Genomic DNA, 19,274 nt, shown 5'->3' with positions numbered 1-19,274 from the left:
TGAAATGGAAATTGTCAAGCATACTTCTGATGTGTTTATGTTGTCTGTTTCTTGGGCCAGTACTGAAAAGGCTGAATGCGTTTGAACTGCCATATGTGAGTCTCTGGAGCCTGCAGGATGAGAACTGCAAAATAATGATCAGGAAAAAGTAAGTGAAGCATATTTTACTCCAACAATTTTTAAAAGTAGTTGTTTCTTTCTGATATTCTGTTCCTATGTTTCCCAGCTGTACTGATTATCATCCTCAGAAAAGGTAACGAAGATGCTTGTTTTTCTGCAGTTGATTAAAGTGAGCTACACTCATCAGTCACAACAGAACCATGCCAATAGAAAGCTTACAGTAATAATTTGGGGGTAGTATTTTCCAGAAAGTGGAGCCTTTGCTGAGTCTATGTGGATCCAACTTTTTGTTTTTCCCCTCTAATGTTTCTCCTGTATGCTGCCTTCCTGTGAATTTATTTTTAATAACTCGATTGTTTCTCTTTCATTATTAGCGCTATTTGATTTGCAAAGTTGCAAAACCAGGAGCTCCCTAAAGACCTTGGGTGAAATCTTGTTGAGTTATTCGGGGTCAGTCTTGCCCTCTGGAGAGCTGGTGAGAGATCCGCTCTGTCTATTTTCAGAAAGGCCTACTGACCATGTATGTCAAAGTCACACGATATTAGGTTATAGTCCAATAGGTTTATTTGGAACCTCAAACTTTCAGAGCGCAGCCCCTTCATCAGGTGCAGTGAGAGAGCAGGGCATGCAAACAGAGTTTGTAGGCAGAGAGACCAAAAGATCATATGACTGGTGTGAGTGGAGTGTTGAATAATAAGTCTCTGCAGGGGACCAAGAGTGTTAGACGGTGTGAAAAATGTCTATAAAGTCAATGTCCGTGCTGTGCTGTCATGATGACAATCAGGCAGAGCCATAGGGATATACAAAAGGTGACATCTCAGGTCAGTTACTGAATTGTATGTGTGAGGCTATGCTCAGAATCCGTCTGAGTTGCAACCTGGAATTAAGATGGTTTTTATTCCAAAATTCTGAGGGGCAGAGGTTCGAAAATAAACATGGTATGGTTCTCGTGGGACATGCCTGTCTCCCTTGATGAGGCATGGATTACCTTTGACCAAGGAATCCCTTTTCCCCAACAACCCAGCGAGGCAAGCAGCCTGCACTTGTTGAACAGTAATGTGTGGATTAAGGGAAGTAGTAAGAACTGTGGATGCTGGAGTCAGAGACAACACAGCAGGCCAGGCAGCATCAGAGGACCAGGAAAGCTGACGTTTCGGGTCAGGAGCCTTCTTCAGAACTGGGGAGGGGGAAGGGAGGTCTGAAATAAATTAGAGAGAGGAGGGGTGGAGCTGGGGAAGGGTAGGTCGGATGGTGATATGTGGATGCAGGTAGGGAGTGATGGGAATTGGTCAGTGGAGATGGGTGGGGTGGATAGGTGAGGAAGAAGATGGGCAGGTGTCAGGTCAAGGAGGCGGGGATGAGAGGGAAGTTTAGATGTGGGATGAGGCCGGGCGTGGGGAGATTTTAAAACTGGTGAATGCTATGTTCAGGGCATCGGGCTGTAGGCTCCCGAGGCAGAATATGAAGTATTGCTCCTCCAGTTTGCGTGTGATGTCATTGTGGCACTGGAGGAGGCCCAGGATGGACATGTCATCAAGGGATTGGGGAAGGGGGGAGTTAAAATGGTCTAGTGCCACAATAACGCTACCTGCAAACTGGAGGAGCAACGCCTCATATTCCACCTTGGGAACCTACAGCCCAATGGCCTGAACATAAAATTCACCAGTTTCAAAATCTACTCTTCCCCACCCCCCCATCCCATGTCCAAACCTCCCTCTTGTCCCCACCTCCTTGACCTGACATAACTTGTCCATCTTCTTCCCCACCTATCCACCCTATCCTTCCCACCTACCAATCCCCACTACCCCATACCTGCATCCACCTATCACCGCCCCACCCATCCTCCCTCCCGCCTCCTTGACCTGACACTACCTGTCCATCTTCTCTTCCACCCATCCCACTGACCAATCCCCACCACAACCTACCTACATCCAGATATCACCATCCCAACTACCTTTCCCCAGCTCTACCCCTCGTCCCTCTATTTATTTCCCAGCTCCCTTCCTCCTCAACAGTTCTGAAGAAGGGTCCTGACCCGAAATGTCAACTTTCCTGTTCCTCTGATGTTGCCTGACCTGCTGTGTTCCTCCAGCTCCATACGGTGTTGTTTCTTACAGCTGGATTAATCCTGGTGATGATGACATGAGGCCATTAAGTGTTCCTTAATGGGCCACTTAAAAACTTCAATTGGCCAAGGATCAGGAAGATTTACCAAAGTCCTTCTCTTCTAGCCTTTTCTGTGATTTGAGGTGGGAGGGCAGTGGGATTCAGGTAAGACACCTCCTGCACCCCCACCCCTGCTACCTATGTAAATGCCCATCTCAACTCCAAACTCACCAGCAAGAGCGAAAGATTCTGCTCCTGTTTTACTATGTATGATTTTGTTTGATTTTTCCATTCAAACTGTTATTTTGTGCTTTTTTACTTCTGGATTAGAGGAACATCCAAATCCAACAGTGCTAGGGAAGAGGCAAGTAACAAATGAGCATAGTAAGGATAATATTTAATAACTTTAATAACTAATACATATCTTATTAAATGCCTTTTAGTATTTAATCTAAATAATCTTTTAAGAAAATAATGTGAAATCTCGTACTACAAAAGATGCTTTAATTCTGTCACCTCTAGATGGCGTTGGTTTGTCATTTGTGGAACAATCTTTGAGTAGCTATCTCAAATTGAATACAAATTTATACAGATTAGTTTAGATTAGGTTCAGGACCTTAATCTACATTCTTTATGCATGAAAGTTCATTTAAATTAAATGAAGTTAAAAGCACACATACATCAAGTATTAAAGAAAGTTTTGGATTTTTAAGAGCATGTTTTCACAAATTCCAGATGTCTCCAAGTGTTTTGTGGCCAATTGGGTAGCACTTTTGATGTGTAGTCACTCTTTTAGAAAATCTCAAACAGCAATGTGATGTTAACATAATGTACATGGCTATTAGGTGGGGCTTTTGTGGTACAGTGATAACGTCCCTACCTCTGGGCAGGAAGGCCTGGGTTCAAATCCTAATTGCTCGAGAGGTTTGGAATAACAAAAATATCTATGTAGGTATTGATTGATGGGATTACTATTGGAGGGGAGAAAAGTTGAGAGAAAACCTCCAGTCTTCATTGAAACAGTGCCAGGGTCTTTTACATCCACCTGAGAGGTAGGATTGGTCATAGATATTTTTAAAATGTGCCTTTTTTAAAAAAAAAATAATAGATCTTTAATTAGGAAAAGTAATTGCAAATCTTAGATCAATCTGCCCATGTTGGAGTATCAGCCTAGGTCTTTTTCTGCTCAGGCTTCTGGAATGGGACTTGATGCCATAACCTTCTGACTGAAATGAATATGCAACGACAGCTGCCTTAGATCTGCATTCTTTCAGACTGATATAGAACAGGAAATAAAGCTTGCAACCTCCTTCAACCTCACGAGAACCCTTTCTGAGTCGGTGTGATTTTTTTTTCCACTTCCCCCTCTTATTTCCACCCAGAGGTTTTCTTTTGCATTTTGTGCAAAGATGATGAAGAGAACCAAGAATAGATGCTTTAGCGTTGAATGGTACAATGCAACGTAGAGAAAGTGGCCATAACTTGAGATGCTGTGGCAGTGATTGGATACGCAAGCGTGGAACCGAGAGATTGTAGAAGGTGCAGACGTTGATAGTAGGCTACGGAGGGTGATCTATCACCAATGGATTGAAATCTATTCATAGGATATATGTATGCATTGTATATATTGAGTCTTTACCCCCCTTAAACAAATTCAGATTCATTAATATGAATCACAGGATGCATTGTTGTGAAAAATATTTGTATTCAGAACCATTTTGTCTAATATCACTTAGGAAAGGAAGTCTGCTGTTCTTGCCTGGTTTGGCCTATACGTGATGCCAGACTCTGCAATATAGAATCAGAGTTGTACAGCACAGAAACAGACCCATCAGTCTAACTAGTCCACGCTGAACATAATCCCAAAATAACTAGTCCCACCTGCCTGCTCTTGGCCCATAACCCTCCAAACATTTCCTATTCATGTACTTATTTAAGTGTCCCTTAAACATTGTAACTGTGCCCGCATCCAACACATCCTCAGGAAGTTCATTCCGCACACAAACCACCATCTGTAAGAAAAAAAAATTGCCTCTCATGTCGTCTTTTTTTAAAATATTATTCCTCTCACCTTAAAAATATGTCCACTAGTTTTGAAATCCCATTCCTATAGAAAAGACATCTACCGTTAACCCTATCAACACCTCTCATGGTTTTGTAAACCTCCTATAAGGTCACCTCTCAACCTTTGTTCCCCCCCACCAATGAGGTTAAATGTCCCAGCATATCCAGCCTTTTTTTTATATAACTCATCCTTCCATACCAGGCAATATCCTGGTAAGTCTCTTCTGAACCCTCTCCAGCTTAAAAATATCCTTCCTGTAACTGGGCGACCAGAACTAGAAACACTGCACTAGAAAGGGCCTCACTGATGTCCTGTACGATCTCAACATGAGTTCCCAACTCCTATGCTCAAACGACTAAGCAATGAAGGCAAGCGTGCCAAATGTCTTTTTAACCACCCTGTCCACCTGTGATGCAAACTTCAAAGAATTACGTACCTGACCCCCTAGGTCCCTCTGTTCTACAGCACTACCCAATGCTCTACCATTAATTGTATAAGTCCTGTCCCAGTTTGTTGTATCAAAATGTAATAGTTTGCATTTATCCAAATTAAACTCCATCTGCCATTTTTCAGGCCATTGATCGATTTAATCAATATCCCTTTCTGATCTTAGAAAACCTTCTTAGCTGTATACCATGCAACCAATTTGTGTTACCCACAAACATACCAAGCATGCGTTATTATATTCTCATCCCAGTCATTTACATTTCTGACAAATAAAAGAGGGCCCGGAGTTGACTCTTAACTGCCCTGTGAAGTGGGTCCAACAAGCCGCTCATTTCAAGGGCAGTGAGGGATGGGCAAATGATGTTGGCCTTTTCAGCAAGGCCCACATCCCAAGAAAGCATAAATAAAATTATTAATTATATTGGAAAACGATGAGAGTGAGGAGAAAAAGTCTAGTTGTGGAAAACTAGTAAATGGTCTTGAAATTAGATTGCTTTGCACCATGGTTTTCTGGTCATTAAATAGCCTCCACAATATGGTGGACAGGAAGCTTGTGCTTATTACAAGCTGCAAGTGCACCATCCTCCATGTTGGTATGACCGAACAAAACAATCAGGAAAATTCCAAAAGGTATGTTTGTGCCATTTTGTGTATGCAAATTGCACCCCCTCTGAGTGCTTGAGTCACCTTCTCTGAAACAGGTGGAGGCTACTGCCCTCAGAAAAGCCAGGTCCAGGTGGGGCCTAATGGGCAACTGCAGAGTACTACCTACAAGATAAGTTTTCTTTAAAATGCACTTCATTGAATGGGGAGCAGACAGGACAATGTTCAGAGAATTTAAGGAATTTGACAAGGTTCTGCTTGGTAGACTGGTTAGCAAGGTTAGATCACGTGGAATACAGGGAGAACTAGTCATTTATGTGAACATAGAAGGTGTGGTTAGTAAGTTTGCAGATGACACCAAAATTGAAGGTGTAGTGGACAGTTTAAAAAAAGGTTACCTCAGAATACAATGGGAACTTGATCAGATGGGCCAATGGGCTGAGGAGTGGCAGATGGAGTTTAGTTCAGATAAATGTGAGGTGCTGCATTTTGGAAAGACAAATCCGGGCAGGACTTGTACACTTAATGGTAAAGTCCTGGGGAGTGTTGCTGAACAAAGAGTTTGGAGTGCAGGTTCATAGTTCCTTGAAAGCAAAGTCGCAGGTAGACAGGATAGTGAAGGTGTTTGGTATGCTTGTCTTTATTGGTCAGTGCAATGAGTATAGGAGTTGGAAGATAATGTTGTGACTGTACAAGACATTGGTGAGGCCACTTTTGGAATACTTATTCAATTCTGGTCTCCCTGATATAGGAAGGATATCGTGAAACTTGAAAGGATTGAGAAAAGAATTACAAGGATGTTGCCAGGGTTGGAGGGTTTGAGCTATAGGGAGAGGCTGAATTGACTGGGGCTATTTTCCTTGGAGTGTCAGAAACTGAGGAGTGATCTTAAAGAAGTTTACAAAATCATGAGGGGCATGGATAGAGTGAATAGGTAAGGTCTTTTCCCCAGGGTAGGAGAGTCTAGAACTAAAGGACATAGGTTTAAGGTGAGAGGGGAAAGATTTAAGAGGTACCTAAGGGGCAACTTTTTCATGCAGAGGATGGTGCATGTATGGAATGACCTGACACAGGAAATGGTGGAGGTTGGTACAATCACAACATTTAAAAGGCATCTGGATGGGTATATGAATAAGAAGGGTTTAGAGGGATATGAGCCAAACATTGGCAAATGGGACTAGATTAATTTAGGATATCTGGTAGGCATGGATGAGTAGGACCAAGGAGTCATCTGTTTCCATGCTGTACAGCTGTATGGCTCTATGACCCGTTATCAGTCTTATAAAGTAGTTTCGACCACTCGGCCGCAGTTTCACATCGTGACTCCTGGAGTGTAGCAACACCTGTCTGAGGCTTGGAAGATTTTGAATTTGGGAGCTCTGCGAACCCTGAATAGGCTGTGGAGTTTCAAAAGTAATTTTAAGGTACTTACAAAAAATTGACAGCTAATGTATCATATCTTAACTAAATAGAAAGGAAAAGTATACAACCTGTCCAAGATGTTCAGTGATTCTAAAGCGTGAAGACATGATTGACACAGAGTGCATTAATATCCTGGCCTGTGACAAATATCATTTTGCTCTCTAGTTGCAGTGTTAAGGACATCTCATTATTTGCCACCCTTCCACTCATCTCCTCCCCACCCCTCACCCCGCTCAGGGTATTGGTTCAAGAATATCTGTAAAGCCGAGTAACATCTGCACAGAAATTACAGCCTTTGTGATCTTTATCTGACTTCTCTTGGTCTCTAATTATGCTTTTGCAGCGAGAATCAAAACTGTGCCAATTAAATCCATAAGAGTACTATACTGTTCTCTAAATTCCACATATTAAAGGTCATTTTCTTACTGGGTGGCCAGTACCAGTGTTAAAAGAAGGCAGCTTACATAAAGCAGTGACAAAAGACAGGACTGGGATGGTTATTAGAAGTAGCAAAAGAAAGAAAATGGCAAAAAAGAGGGTGCTTTAGTTTTGCTTCTTGCCTCTAGACAGTTTTTCACATTTAACACTGTGGTGTCTCTTTTTAGATTCTCTAATTCCTGTAAGTTAACAAAAATATTTATCTATTTTAAGATGTGTACTTGTGAGCATACATACAGTAATATAAGAGAAACCCTGGAGTTCTGATTCAGATTTTTTTATGCACCGTCTTGATTGGGATGGGGAAGAAGAGGAGATGATTTCTGTTGTTGATCAGGAAAAGTAAAAGTATATATTTATGATTTCAGTCTAAGTAAACTTCCTTTTCACCCCTCCGCATACTTTTAAGTGGTTACATTTATAATTGAACAGTCCCATGTTTCTCTTTCAGTCTACTGCACCTGTGCTAACCCTCTGAAAGACATCCATTTTGCCTAATTGTGCTGCCTATCCTGCTCTTACCACCCATCACACCCTTTATAATCAAGGATAGTAGGAACTGCCGATGCTGGAGTCTGAGATAACAAGGTGTAGAGCTGGATGAACACAGCAGGCCAGGCAGCATCAGAGGAGCAGGAAGGCTGAGCTTTCGGGTCTGGACACTTCTTCAAAAATGGGTGGGGGAAGGGGACTCTGAAATAAATAGAGAGAGGGGGAGGCGATGATGGAAGTGGGATAGAGGAGCAGATAGGTGGAGAGAAGACGGACAGGTCAAGGAGGCGGGGATGGAGCCAGTAAAGGTGAGTGTAGGTAGGGAGTTGGGATGGGGGTTGGTCAGTTGGGAGGGAGGGGCGGGTGGGAAGACTGACAGGTCAAGGGGGCGGGGATGAGGCTGGCAGGTAGGAGGTTGGGGATGGGTTTAGTCTGTGAGGTGGGAGGAGCGGATAGGTGGGAGAAAAGACAGACAGGTCAAGGATCCAGGGACGAACTGGGCTGGTCTTGGGATGAGGTCGGGGGTGGGGAGATTTTGAAGCTTGTGAAGTCCACATTGAGACCTTTAGGCTGCAGGGTTCCCAAGTGAAATATGAGGTGCTGTTCCTGCAGCCTTCGGGTGGCATCATTGTGGCACGAGGAGTCCCAGGATGGGCATGTTGTCCAAGGAGTGGAAGGGGGAGTTGAAGTGGTTCGCGACTGGGAGGTGCAGTTGTTTGTCACGAACCGAGCGTAGGCGCTCCACAAAGCGGTCTCTAAGCCTCCGCTTGGTTTCCCCGATGTAGAGGAGGCCACAACAGGAACAGCGGGTACAATATACCACATTAGCGGATATGCAGGTGAACATCTGTTTGATGTGGAAGGTTTTCTTGGGGCCTGGGATGGGGGTGAGGGGGGAGATGTAGGGGCAGGTGTAGCACTTCCTGCAGTTGCAGGGAAAAGTGCCAGGGGTGATGGGGCCAGTGGGGAGTGTGGAGCAGGATGAGGGAGTCACGGAGAGATTGGTCCCTCCGGAAGGCAGTTAAGGGTGGAGAGGGAAAAACGTCCTTGGTGGTGGGGTCAGATTGCAGGTGGCGGAGGATGATGTGTTGAATCCTGTGGTTGGTGGGGTGGTACATGAGGACGAGGGAGATTCTGTCTTTGTTATTATTGCGGGGAGGGGGTGTGAGGGATGAGTTGCGGGAAACACGAGAGATGCGGTAGAGGGCGATTACAACCACTGTGGAGGGGAAGTTGCGGTCCTTGAAAAACGAGATCATCTGGGATATCCGGGAGTGGAATGCCTCCTCTTGGGAGCAGATGCGGCGGAGGCAAAGGAATTGGGGATGGCATTCTTGCAGGAAGGTGGGTGAAAGGAGGTGTATTCGAGGTAGCTGTGGGAGTCGATAGGCTTGAAATAGATATCAGTTTCCAGGTGATTGCCAGAGATGGAAACAGAGGTCCAGGAAGGAGAGAGAGGTATTGGAGCTGGTCCAGGTGAACTTAAGGTTGGGGTGGAAGGTGTTGATGAATTGGATGAACTGTTCGAGCTCCTCATGGGAGCACGAGGCGGCACCGATACAGTCATCAATATAACGGAGGAAGAGGTGGGGGATAGGGCCAATGTAGCTGCGGAAGAGGGACTGTTCCGTGTATCCTACAAAGAGGCAGGCATAGCTTGGGTCCATGCGGTACCCATGGTCACCCCCTTTGTCTATAGGAAGTAGGAGGAGTTGAAGGAGAAGTCCTTAAGGATAAGGACGAGTTCAGCTAAGCGAATAAGGGTGTCAGTGGAGGGGGACGGGTCGGGCCTGCGGGAGAGGAAGAAACGGAGGGCTTTTAGGCCATCTGCATGGGGAATGCAAGTGTATAGGGTCTGGACGTCCACGGTGAAGATAAGATGTTGAGGACCAGCTTGGGAACCCTGCAGCCTAATGGTCTCAATGTGGTCTTCACAAGCTTCAAAATCTCCCCACTCCCGACCACATCCCAAGACCAGCCCAGCTCGTCCCCGTCTCCTTGACCTGTCCATCTTTTCTCCCACCTATCTGCTCCTCCCACCTCACTGACCAACCCCCACTCCCACTTCCTACCTACTAGCCTCATCCCCGCCTCCATGACCTGTCCATCTTCCCTCCAACCCACCCGCCCCATCCCAACTCCCTACCTACACTCACCTTTACTGGCTTCATCCCCGCCTCCTTGACCTGTCCGTCTTCTCTTCAGCTATCTGCTCCTTTATCCGCCTTCCATCCGCCTCCCCCACCTCTCTTTATTTCAGAGTCCCCTTCCCCTCCCCCATTTCTGAAAAAGGGTCCAGACCCAAAAGGTCAGCTTTCCTGCTCCTCTGATGCTGCCTGGCCTGCTGTGTTCAACCAACTCTACACCTTGTTATCTCTTTATAATCCAGTTTCTCTTTTTGAAATATTTTGTCCATTTACAGGTTGAAATAGAATTGTCTCTGTCTCTCTGTCTTCTCCCCCCACCAACCCACCACCACCGCTGCTCATTCTGTTTCCGTCAAGTACCAAGGGCATACAGCACATTTATTGAAAGCATATCTCAGTTCAAAGCTACAGGTTAACAATGAACAGTTCAATTTTCACCTGATGAAACGGGAGATGGGATTCAACCTGTTCTTGACTCAATTAAGATGATTTCAAAAAGATGCACTTTTCACGTAAGGAGCCAACAACACTCGCATCTGCATGGTTTGATGTACAGGAACTCCTAAAAGTCCCTTAGCAGAAATGCAAACAAAGAGCAATGCCAGGCCAAAGAGTGAATATCGATATTGGTCCAAAAAAGGGTGTGAAAGGAACAGAGTCAGTAGAGAGGTTTAGAGAGGAGATGATTAAATATATGACTAAGCCCTAGAGAGCTGAAGGCATAGTCTGCATTGCTTAGGGGTAGGGTGGGAAAAGAAACTGTGCTTATGCATGAAATGGATGGAATGCTTAACCCTTGGAAGTTGTAGAGTTGGAGGAGACTACAGAAATAGACAAGGATGAGGCCATAACAGAAACTGGGCTCAGTATTAAAATGGAAGAATTTTTGAATGGAAACTGATGTAGGTCAGTGGGCACAAGGATTCTGGATGAGCACTATTTGGTATAGGTTAAGATATAGGCAACTGAGTTCTGACTACTGAAATTTTCAAAGACTAGTGGTGAAAAGCTGAGATGAAGTCTGAGGTGGATGATGAAATGGACATTGAAGTATGTAATATCTGTGATAAAGAGAAGCTCAGTCGGTGTTGCCACAGTTACAAACTTGAGCTTCAAACTGACTCAGTGACTGGGTTAGGGAAGCTAGATTCAGCGGCGAGATTGTGGCTGGGTCACTTCATTACAATTCAGAAAAGGTGGGGACTTATTTTAAATATTAGAAATGAGAGCATGACCTTTAGTACAGAGGCAGTAGATAAATAAATAATTGCAGGCCGTAGTGCATGAGAATGTAACAAAGCCTTGAGAGAATGTTTTCGTCGTAAGAAAAGAATGAATTCCAAGGGGATTCTTGTTTTTTACAAATTATACTTTAATTAGATTAGACACAAGTAGAAAATATGCCAGTTTAAAGGAAAAAAAGTTATAAGATTCCTTATGCAGTGAGGATCATTGGGAATGAGGAACTAAAAGATTACATTTAACAGTGGATGCAGGAACAGAAAGACCTGGGGTCTGCATATGCAAATCTTTAAAGACACAGGCAAGTTGATAAAGCTGTTAGGAATGCATACAGATCCTTGGAATAAGGCAGATATTAAGTACAGAAACAAAGAAATTATCGTATACCTTGTAAATCACTGGTTAGGCCTAAGTCAAAATATTGGCCTGGATATTCATCTGGTTAGGTGATTTGGAAGAGATTTGAAAGCACCAGCACAAATCCTATTCCTGGAATTTTGACCATATTCCTAGCATTTCTGATTTTCAGGAGTGTTTTGTTTTTGAAATGCACAGGCTGCTCTGGGTCTCAAGCCTGCAACCAACACTTCTGACCTGGGCAGCTCCATTGCATAGATTGGAATCTCCTTCCTCTGAAATGTTCGTGGAATTGGAACAGGTTTTCAAGAACTTGTGGTTCACAGGACCTCAATGATGTGAACCGTAGCATGCATGAGGGATCCTTCTCAAAGGTCCTTCTCATGTTCCACATGCCAGCTATGGCCCCTCCATAACCATTTACTGACTGTATACTGTATAAAACAATTAACAATGTCATGAAAATTGAATGTGTATGTGGCTTTTTTCAAAAAAAACACTCATTGCTTTCCACTTTCTTTAAAAAGATACACTTGATATTTTAATTGGCCTATTGCGAATCATTCAGACCCTTTAAAGTATCAATAGCAGAAACTGTAAGCTTTTGAATTTGTTTAAATAAACATTGAAGAAATCGGAGAGCCAGAGCTGTCGATCAAGTAATATTTCCTCTGTGGCTCAAAAGGGAATTGGATTTTGGGATTGGAACAAAATGTGGGTTTTTCTGGTTGGGCCAGCATTTATTGTCCCTCCGTAGTTGCCCTTGAGAAGTTGGTGAGTTGCATTGAACAGCTGTGGCCTGTTTGGTGTATGTAGACTTGCAATGCCATGCAGGGAGGAAGTTTAAGGATGTTGACCCAGCAACACTGAACGAATGGTGATATGTTTCTAAATCGGAGTGGTGAGTGGCTTGGAGAGGAACTTGCAGGTGATGTCCTCGTGTATCTGCTGCCCTTGTCTTTCTAGATGGCAGTGGTTGAGCGTTTGGAAGGAGCTGTCTAAGGAGCTTGGTGAATTTCTGCAGTGAATCAAATATTTGAAAAGATGAAATTTCAAAGCAATGAGAACGGACAAGGGAATGGGACTAATTGGCTAGCTTTTCAAAGAATTAGCACAGACAGTCAGCTCAACAGCCTGTGCTCTTTGATTTATGATTATTACTGACTTTGCGATTGGACTTGAAATTGAACAGAGCTATTCAGCAACCAAGGATTTGGCTAATCCTTGTCAATTGTGGAGACGTAAGAAAGGATTGGTTGGGATAATGTTAATAATTTATAAATCTACAGTGGAATCTGTTTTGTTAAAGAAACTAATTGATGCAAAGCAAATATGGTAAAAAGTTACTTTTGGACTGATACAACACCAGTCTGAGACTGATTAGCAATGTATTAGAAGAAAAGCTGAATGATGGTAGGGGAAGCATTACAGAGAGTAACGAGAGGAAACAAACTTACTAACAAGGAAGACAAAGAACAGCAATATCCTGTATTTGGTTCTTACCTCCTTAATGTTTTTCTCTCGCTCTGTCACACTCCAATTTCCCAGGCAAACTTTCACCCTATTGCTCCAGTGTGTTTTTACCTACACAAAATCTAGTCTGTTTTTCAGCAGATTTGTACCTCTAACCAGAAACCCACTTTGTTGTCTTTATTATACTTGTGGAAGATGGAAGAATGAAAATTTCACCAGACTATGTTTATGAATTGCAGAATTATCATAAAATCAGCTAGTAATTGGGTCTCTCTCAATATTGCCTTCACACCTGAGTTACACATCCCAATAGTGCATCAACCTAAGACTTGGATTATGAGAAAAGCCCATTGCTGCAAGAGTATTAGATGAATGAGGAGCAATGGGACTTCTACTCCTGATTCTATGATTTGTCCAGATTATGAAGATCAATAAACATTCAGAGACTCTGCCATCTGAATCTCCAACTCTTAAGGTTTCTCCTGAACTTCCTGAGAAAAGCTTACTTAGAAACCTAATGCCCCAGCTGAATGGTTGATTCACAGAACCTGACTCCTAAATATGTTTTATTTCCAAATTTCCAGGAACAGCAGAACTAATCCAGCTGCATCTTGGCACTCTTCAGTCTAAGGCATCAGCAAAGCATGCCACTAGTACAACATCATATACTGTGTTTCCTGTCTGTATCATTCTTATCCAGAAACTTGTTCCTTGGAATTCTGTCTCTTGAATGTAAAAGTTTGAATTGACTGATTGTGGTCACTGTGTGAAGCAAAGGTACTGTAATACTCCTAAAACAAAGGAAAAAGCTATTACTTATTGGTATTTGTGCTGTGCTGTCAGTGCTAAGACTAAACAAAATGTTTAGTTGGATCATTTATAGGTGTCTTGGTGGGCTGGGGTGGGGTGAGGAGGAAATAGCTAGAAAATTACTGCATTCTATTTAGGCTTCTACGTACCAACTTTGGGGAAGGGAGACTACTTTTACTGATTATTAGGTACAGTGAAAGTGCCTGTTTGAGATTTCACTCAGTGAATGGTTAGCTCATGCAAAAAATATTTCATGACTTGTTATAGCTCTTGAAGCAACATCTGTTCATACCCTCAAGTTAGCTCTGAACACTTCAAACTCTGCCCATTAAAAAGGGACACAACTATTTTTTTTGATAGAATTAAGCAGATTCTGACAAGTGAATCTTTTTGAAAGGAGCCATAACCTGAAACTTGCACTTATATAGCACCCAAAACATAAGCATTCAGTGTGCTTCACTGAAAAGTAGTGAGGCAAGTATTGATGCTCTGCCTAAGATGTAATAGGAGGGTATTAAAACTTAGTTAAGTAAGTGAGAGAGAAAGAGGCAGAAGGCTTTATTGGGGGGAGGTGGGGGTGTGCTGAAATCCAGAACCTAGACAATGGAGGAAATCGACGTCAATGGATAGTTTTAGGAAGTAAAGGAAGGAATTGGGAATCGTTTTAGTTGGACATGGTTACAGAAGTGGGGACTGGTGAAGCCATGAATTAATTTTAGAATGGAAGTGTACCTGTTACAAACATAAATTGAAAAGGTTGAGACTCTGTTTTCCTTGGAGAATTGAAGGCTAAATGGAGGTTTGTCTGAAGTTTTTAAAATCAGGAGAAAGTAGACAGGGAGAAGCTGTTCCACCTCCACAATGGATCCAGAATGGGATGGGATGGCATGGCAGAGATTTAAGAGATGACTTTAAAAGAAGTCATTTAAGGTCTGATATTTGATCATTTCAATAGAAATAATGTGCAGGGTTTGGTTAAAAGGTGGAAAAATGGCGCCCAGTCATCATGCTCATTTTGGAGAGCCAATATAGACATAGTGGTCCGAATGGCCACCTTCTGCACATTTTATAATCCAGTGCCTCTGTGCCTGGCTTCTAGTACAGGTCAGAATGCAGAGAGGCGGAGGTTGGGATGAGTGGGGTACGTCAGCTCCTGATGTCTGAGGCCCAGAGCTGAAGGGGGCCCCACTGTGCTTGGGTAGAAGGCCTCAGCACCAAGGCTCATGATTTCTATTCCTGCTCATACTCAGCGGTGATAGATAAGTAAGATCTTCTGCAAGTTAGGATGCACACAACAGGACTCCTGAGTTGAGATTTTAGGATATTGGAGGTTGGGAGATGGCCAACTAGGAGACATTTTGGAATAGTTGGGTCTGAGGAAGAGAGGCATAAATGAGGGTTTCTGTAGAATGTGGATAGGGACACTGGCAGTGTTGTTTGAGAAAGTTTAAGGAGGGAGCAGGGATAATCCAGGAAATTACAGGTCTGTGAGCCTCACCTCAGTGGTAGGGAAATTTTATTGGGAAAGAATCTTGGCAACAAGATCTGTACGCATTTCGAAGCAAATTAACTTAGTAGCAATAGACAGCATGATTTTGTGCAAGGGAGGTTATGCCTCACTAACTTAATTGAGTTTTTTGAGGAGGTGACGAAGATATTTGAGGCTAAAGTGGTTGATGTTGTCTACGTAAACTTCAGTAAGTCTTTGACAAGGTCCCTCACGGCGGGCGAGTACAAAAGGTGAAGTCACATGGTATCGGGGTGAGCTGGCAAGATGGACTTAGTCATAGGAGACATGATGTGGAGGTGCTGGTGTTGGACTGGGGTGGACAAGGTCAGAAGTCACACGATACCAGGTTATAGTCCAACAGGTTTATTTGAAATTACAAGCTTTCAGAGTGCTGTCACTGAGGCCTAAGTGCAGTACTAATTGGTGGTCTTACTGGGAAAGTAGTGATGACTGAATCCTAAAGTCAAAGAGCAATGTCTTGGAGCTGCAATGATTGGTCTCCAACAACCACAACATTATTCATGGTATAACCCTAACCAGCGAAATGTTTTCTTCCGATTCCCTAAGTTTATTTCTGGCCATTCGTTCTTTTGTACACGTGTGGACGAAGGCTGTAATGAAATATGCAATAGTATATTTCCAGCAGAACCCAAACTGAAGAGTTGTTTTCTGCTGTGTAGGTGATGCAGAACAGCTCACCTTCCATCAGTCATAGAATCCCTACAATGTGGAAACAGGCCCTTTGGCCCAACGAGTCCACACTGACTCTCAGAGCATCCCACCCAGACCCATCCCCCTATAACCCACCTAATCTACACATCCCTGAACACTATGGGCAATTTTTCATGGCCAATCCACCTAGCCTGCACATTTTTGGACTGTGGGAGGAAACCGGAGCACCCGGAGGAAACTCATCCAGACACTGGGAGAATGTGCAAACTCCACACAGTCGCCCGAGGGCGAAATCGAACCTGGGTCTCTGGCGCTGTGAGGCAGCAGTGCTAACCACTGAGCCGCCATGCCACCCCATCACTTTGATTATTGAAATTTTATTGATGGGGCAGAAATCCATTGGGTTGGATTTGTCCTGCTTTTAGTGGACAAAGATGTACCCAGTTAGATTTGCACATTGTCAGGAAGACACCAATGTTATAGTTGTACTGATAAAGTCTGGCTGGGGCTGTGAATATTTCAAAGCAAAAATCTTCACTAAAGCCAGAACGTTTGTCTGGCCTGTAACCTGCACTGTATTTAGTGCACACAACTTTTTCTTAATAACATGGAGTGAATTAAACTGGCTGAACAGTGATGTATAGGCTGGTTTTGAGCTCACGAAGAGGCCGTCTTGGATCATCCTGTCTGTACTTCTGGCTGAAGTTATAAACACCTCTGCCTTGTCAATGCACTTTCCTACAATATGGTCTAATTGTACTTGGTTCTCCCATCTTTAAGGATAGGAACACTCATGGAGCCTCATGTTCATTTTAGTTTATCTAGAGGTTTTCATAACAATGACTTAAATTACTTTAGCCAATTAAGATTTTTGAAGTGTATAGTCATTGCTATAATTCAGCAATCAGATTGGCCTTCCTCTCATTCCACCCAATTACCCTGACCCCATTGTAAGGTCTCTGAAGAAAGTTCAGGTGATTGTATACAGTGACTGCTAGGGTTAGTTGCGAGAAATCAGACCTCAGTGCATTGGACTCCATCTTGATCCAACCCTTTTACCACTTGTCAACCTACTATTATCACATGTTGCAGTGTAGATTTTGAAGCCCAGACTGAGTTCACAGAATCCCTATAGTGTGGAAGCAGGCCATTCAGCCCACTGAGTCCACACCAACCCTCTGAACAGCATCCCACCCAGACTGTCCCCCTACCCTATAACCCTACATTTTCCATGGCTAACCCACCTAGCCTGCACATCTTTGGACTGTGGGAGGAAATTCTCACAAACACTGGGAGAATGTACAAACTCCACCCAGTCACCTGAGGGTGGAATCGAATCTGGATCCCTGGCACTGTGAGGCAGCAGTGCTAACCACTGAGGCGCCATGTCACATGTTTATCTTATTTGCTGGTTTTTGCCCTGTTGAATGCTGTGGTGCTGGAGATTGGACAAGGTTGTTTTCAGTGTTTTGCCTCATTTATGTAGCTGAATTCTAAATTGGAAAGGAAAACTTTCTAATAGCATTGGCCATTCAACATAAAGGATAGTTCAATTTAAACTGTACCTGTGACAAATCGAGCTCCATCATATAGACTGTGAAGGCCAAATACACGAATGTCTCTCATCTAAATGTTGTTTTTCTAACAGTTCTGTCTAAGTAAAGTTGTGAACAACATGTGTTTTGTAAGTGTCTCCTCTTTTTTTTTTCTGTTTTAAAAATTGTAGCAGTCCTGTCTGTCTGAATCTATACGACTCATGCTAAGGAACTCTAGAACCATCCTGCAATATATTTACTGAACACTACAGGGATTTTTATTTTAAGGATTTTTTTTTGTTCAAAGTTCAGTTGAGGTTAGTTCAGATTGTCAAGGTGGGGGCAGGGGTTGGCGAATTTGCAGGAATCAAAGTATTATGAACTGGTTTCACCATAAATTAAAATTCATTGAGTATTTTGCCACAATTTATGGGCAAACTCACTGTGTCAACACATTTGCTTGTGGATTGATTCAAAAACAATGGAGGGTCTATGTGAGCTTGGTAGCTCATTGCTGGCATGGGTTCTGAAGTAGCTGGAGAGTTTCATGCAGTCAGCCCCAGAAGCTGTGGGGGAGGTAAGACACAGAAGAGAGAAGTGCTGTGTGATGACAGATGCTTTATTTTCCATGTATCTTGGAAAGAAATTGCTGTTCATTTTACATTCTACCAGTGGAAAAGGCATGGCTTGTTCAAACTTAGCAATGATCCCATCACCAAACTGGGTTTTATGTTGGGCTTAAATTATTTACAGGTTTTATTCCGAAAGGATGTGCTGTAGCATCACCCGTGCACCTTTTGGATGTTACCATATTGCTTGGCTTGCGACGGCACAGTTTCCTTACTGTCTGAACATTGTGTTTCATAACATATGTTAGTTATTGCCAGCATCTGCTATCTATTTCTAGTCACTTCATGTAGGGTTTGGTTGCAAGCCAGTTTTTGTTTCTTAATGCCTGGAATTTTGTTCTTTTCAAGTTAGTTCCAAATTTCTCTTTTTAACAGTTGCATTTTATCAGTGAAAACCGTCACGTCTATTCTTTATGACGATGTTTTAAGTTTAGCAATCAGTCTGTGTAGGTACAGATGACAATTTCATCAATTTTTAATGAAGTGGATAATTGCTACTAATTCAACAGTCACCTCTCTTGGCTCCCTGTTCCAATGTATCTGAATCTCATACTCTGATTTGAATAGCATTCCCAACAATGATAGAAGTTCACTTCGTTCCTTTTTCATTTGCATCATATTCTGAAACGTCAGCATTGCTCAGCAGCAGCATTCAAACCTCTTTAGAAGGTTCATGTCAGATTTCAGGGGTTTTCAGTTTGCAATCTAAATTAACAGTGAGGGACTGAGGAATGAATCTGTGCCGGTGAAGGTCCTGCCTTTTTTTTTAGGTGAACAGTTAAAATGAATCCCTGTCAACTCTGTGAACTTTGCCCCACAGTTTGGACAAGATCTTTCAGCACTTTATAATTTGCGTATTGCTAGAAAGCGACACATTTTGACAAAGACTTTTGTCTTGCACTCATTAGGACTACATTCGTAGATTCCTCGAATTCCTACGGTGTAGGAAAAAGGCCATTTGGCCCATCAAGTCCACACCAACCCTCCAAAGAGCATCCCACCCACACCCACACCCACACCCTCTATCCTCTCCCTGTAACCCTGCATTTTCAATGGCTAAGCCATTTAGCCTGACCATCCCTAGAAACAATGATAGTAGGAACTGCAGATGCTGGAGAATCCGAGACAACAAGGTGCAGGGCTGGATGAACACAGCAGGCCAAGCAGCAGCATAGGAGCAGAGAGGCTGACGTTTCGGGCCTAGAC

The 19,274-nt window shown here is 43.2% G+C and overlaps 1 protein-coding gene across 1 annotated transcript in view; it reads left to right on the top strand.

Annotated features, from left to right (window-relative positions):
* The first annotated feature begins 65 nt into the window (after positions 1–65).
* The window catches only part of LOC109920206 (sorting nexin-31-like), a 63,657-nt gene continuing 44,448 nt past the window's right edge, over positions 66–19,274 (top strand). Inside the window, exon 1 of the mRNA XM_048595826.1 lies at positions 66–148. Within this exon, the coding sequence (XP_048451783.1) occupies positions 135–148 (14 nt within the window). The 5' untranslated portion in view covers positions 66–134. The remainder of the gene's footprint in view (positions 149–19,274) is intronic.

The sequence above is a fragment of the Rhincodon typus genome, chromosome 4, assembly GCF_021869965.1.
Source record: "Rhincodon typus isolate 14 chromosome 4, sRhiTyp1.1, whole genome shotgun sequence".
Classification (NCBI taxonomy): domain Eukaryota; kingdom Metazoa; phylum Chordata; class Chondrichthyes; order Orectolobiformes; family Rhincodontidae; genus Rhincodon; species Rhincodon typus.
This window is presented reverse-complemented; position numbering and strand designations above follow the sequence as displayed.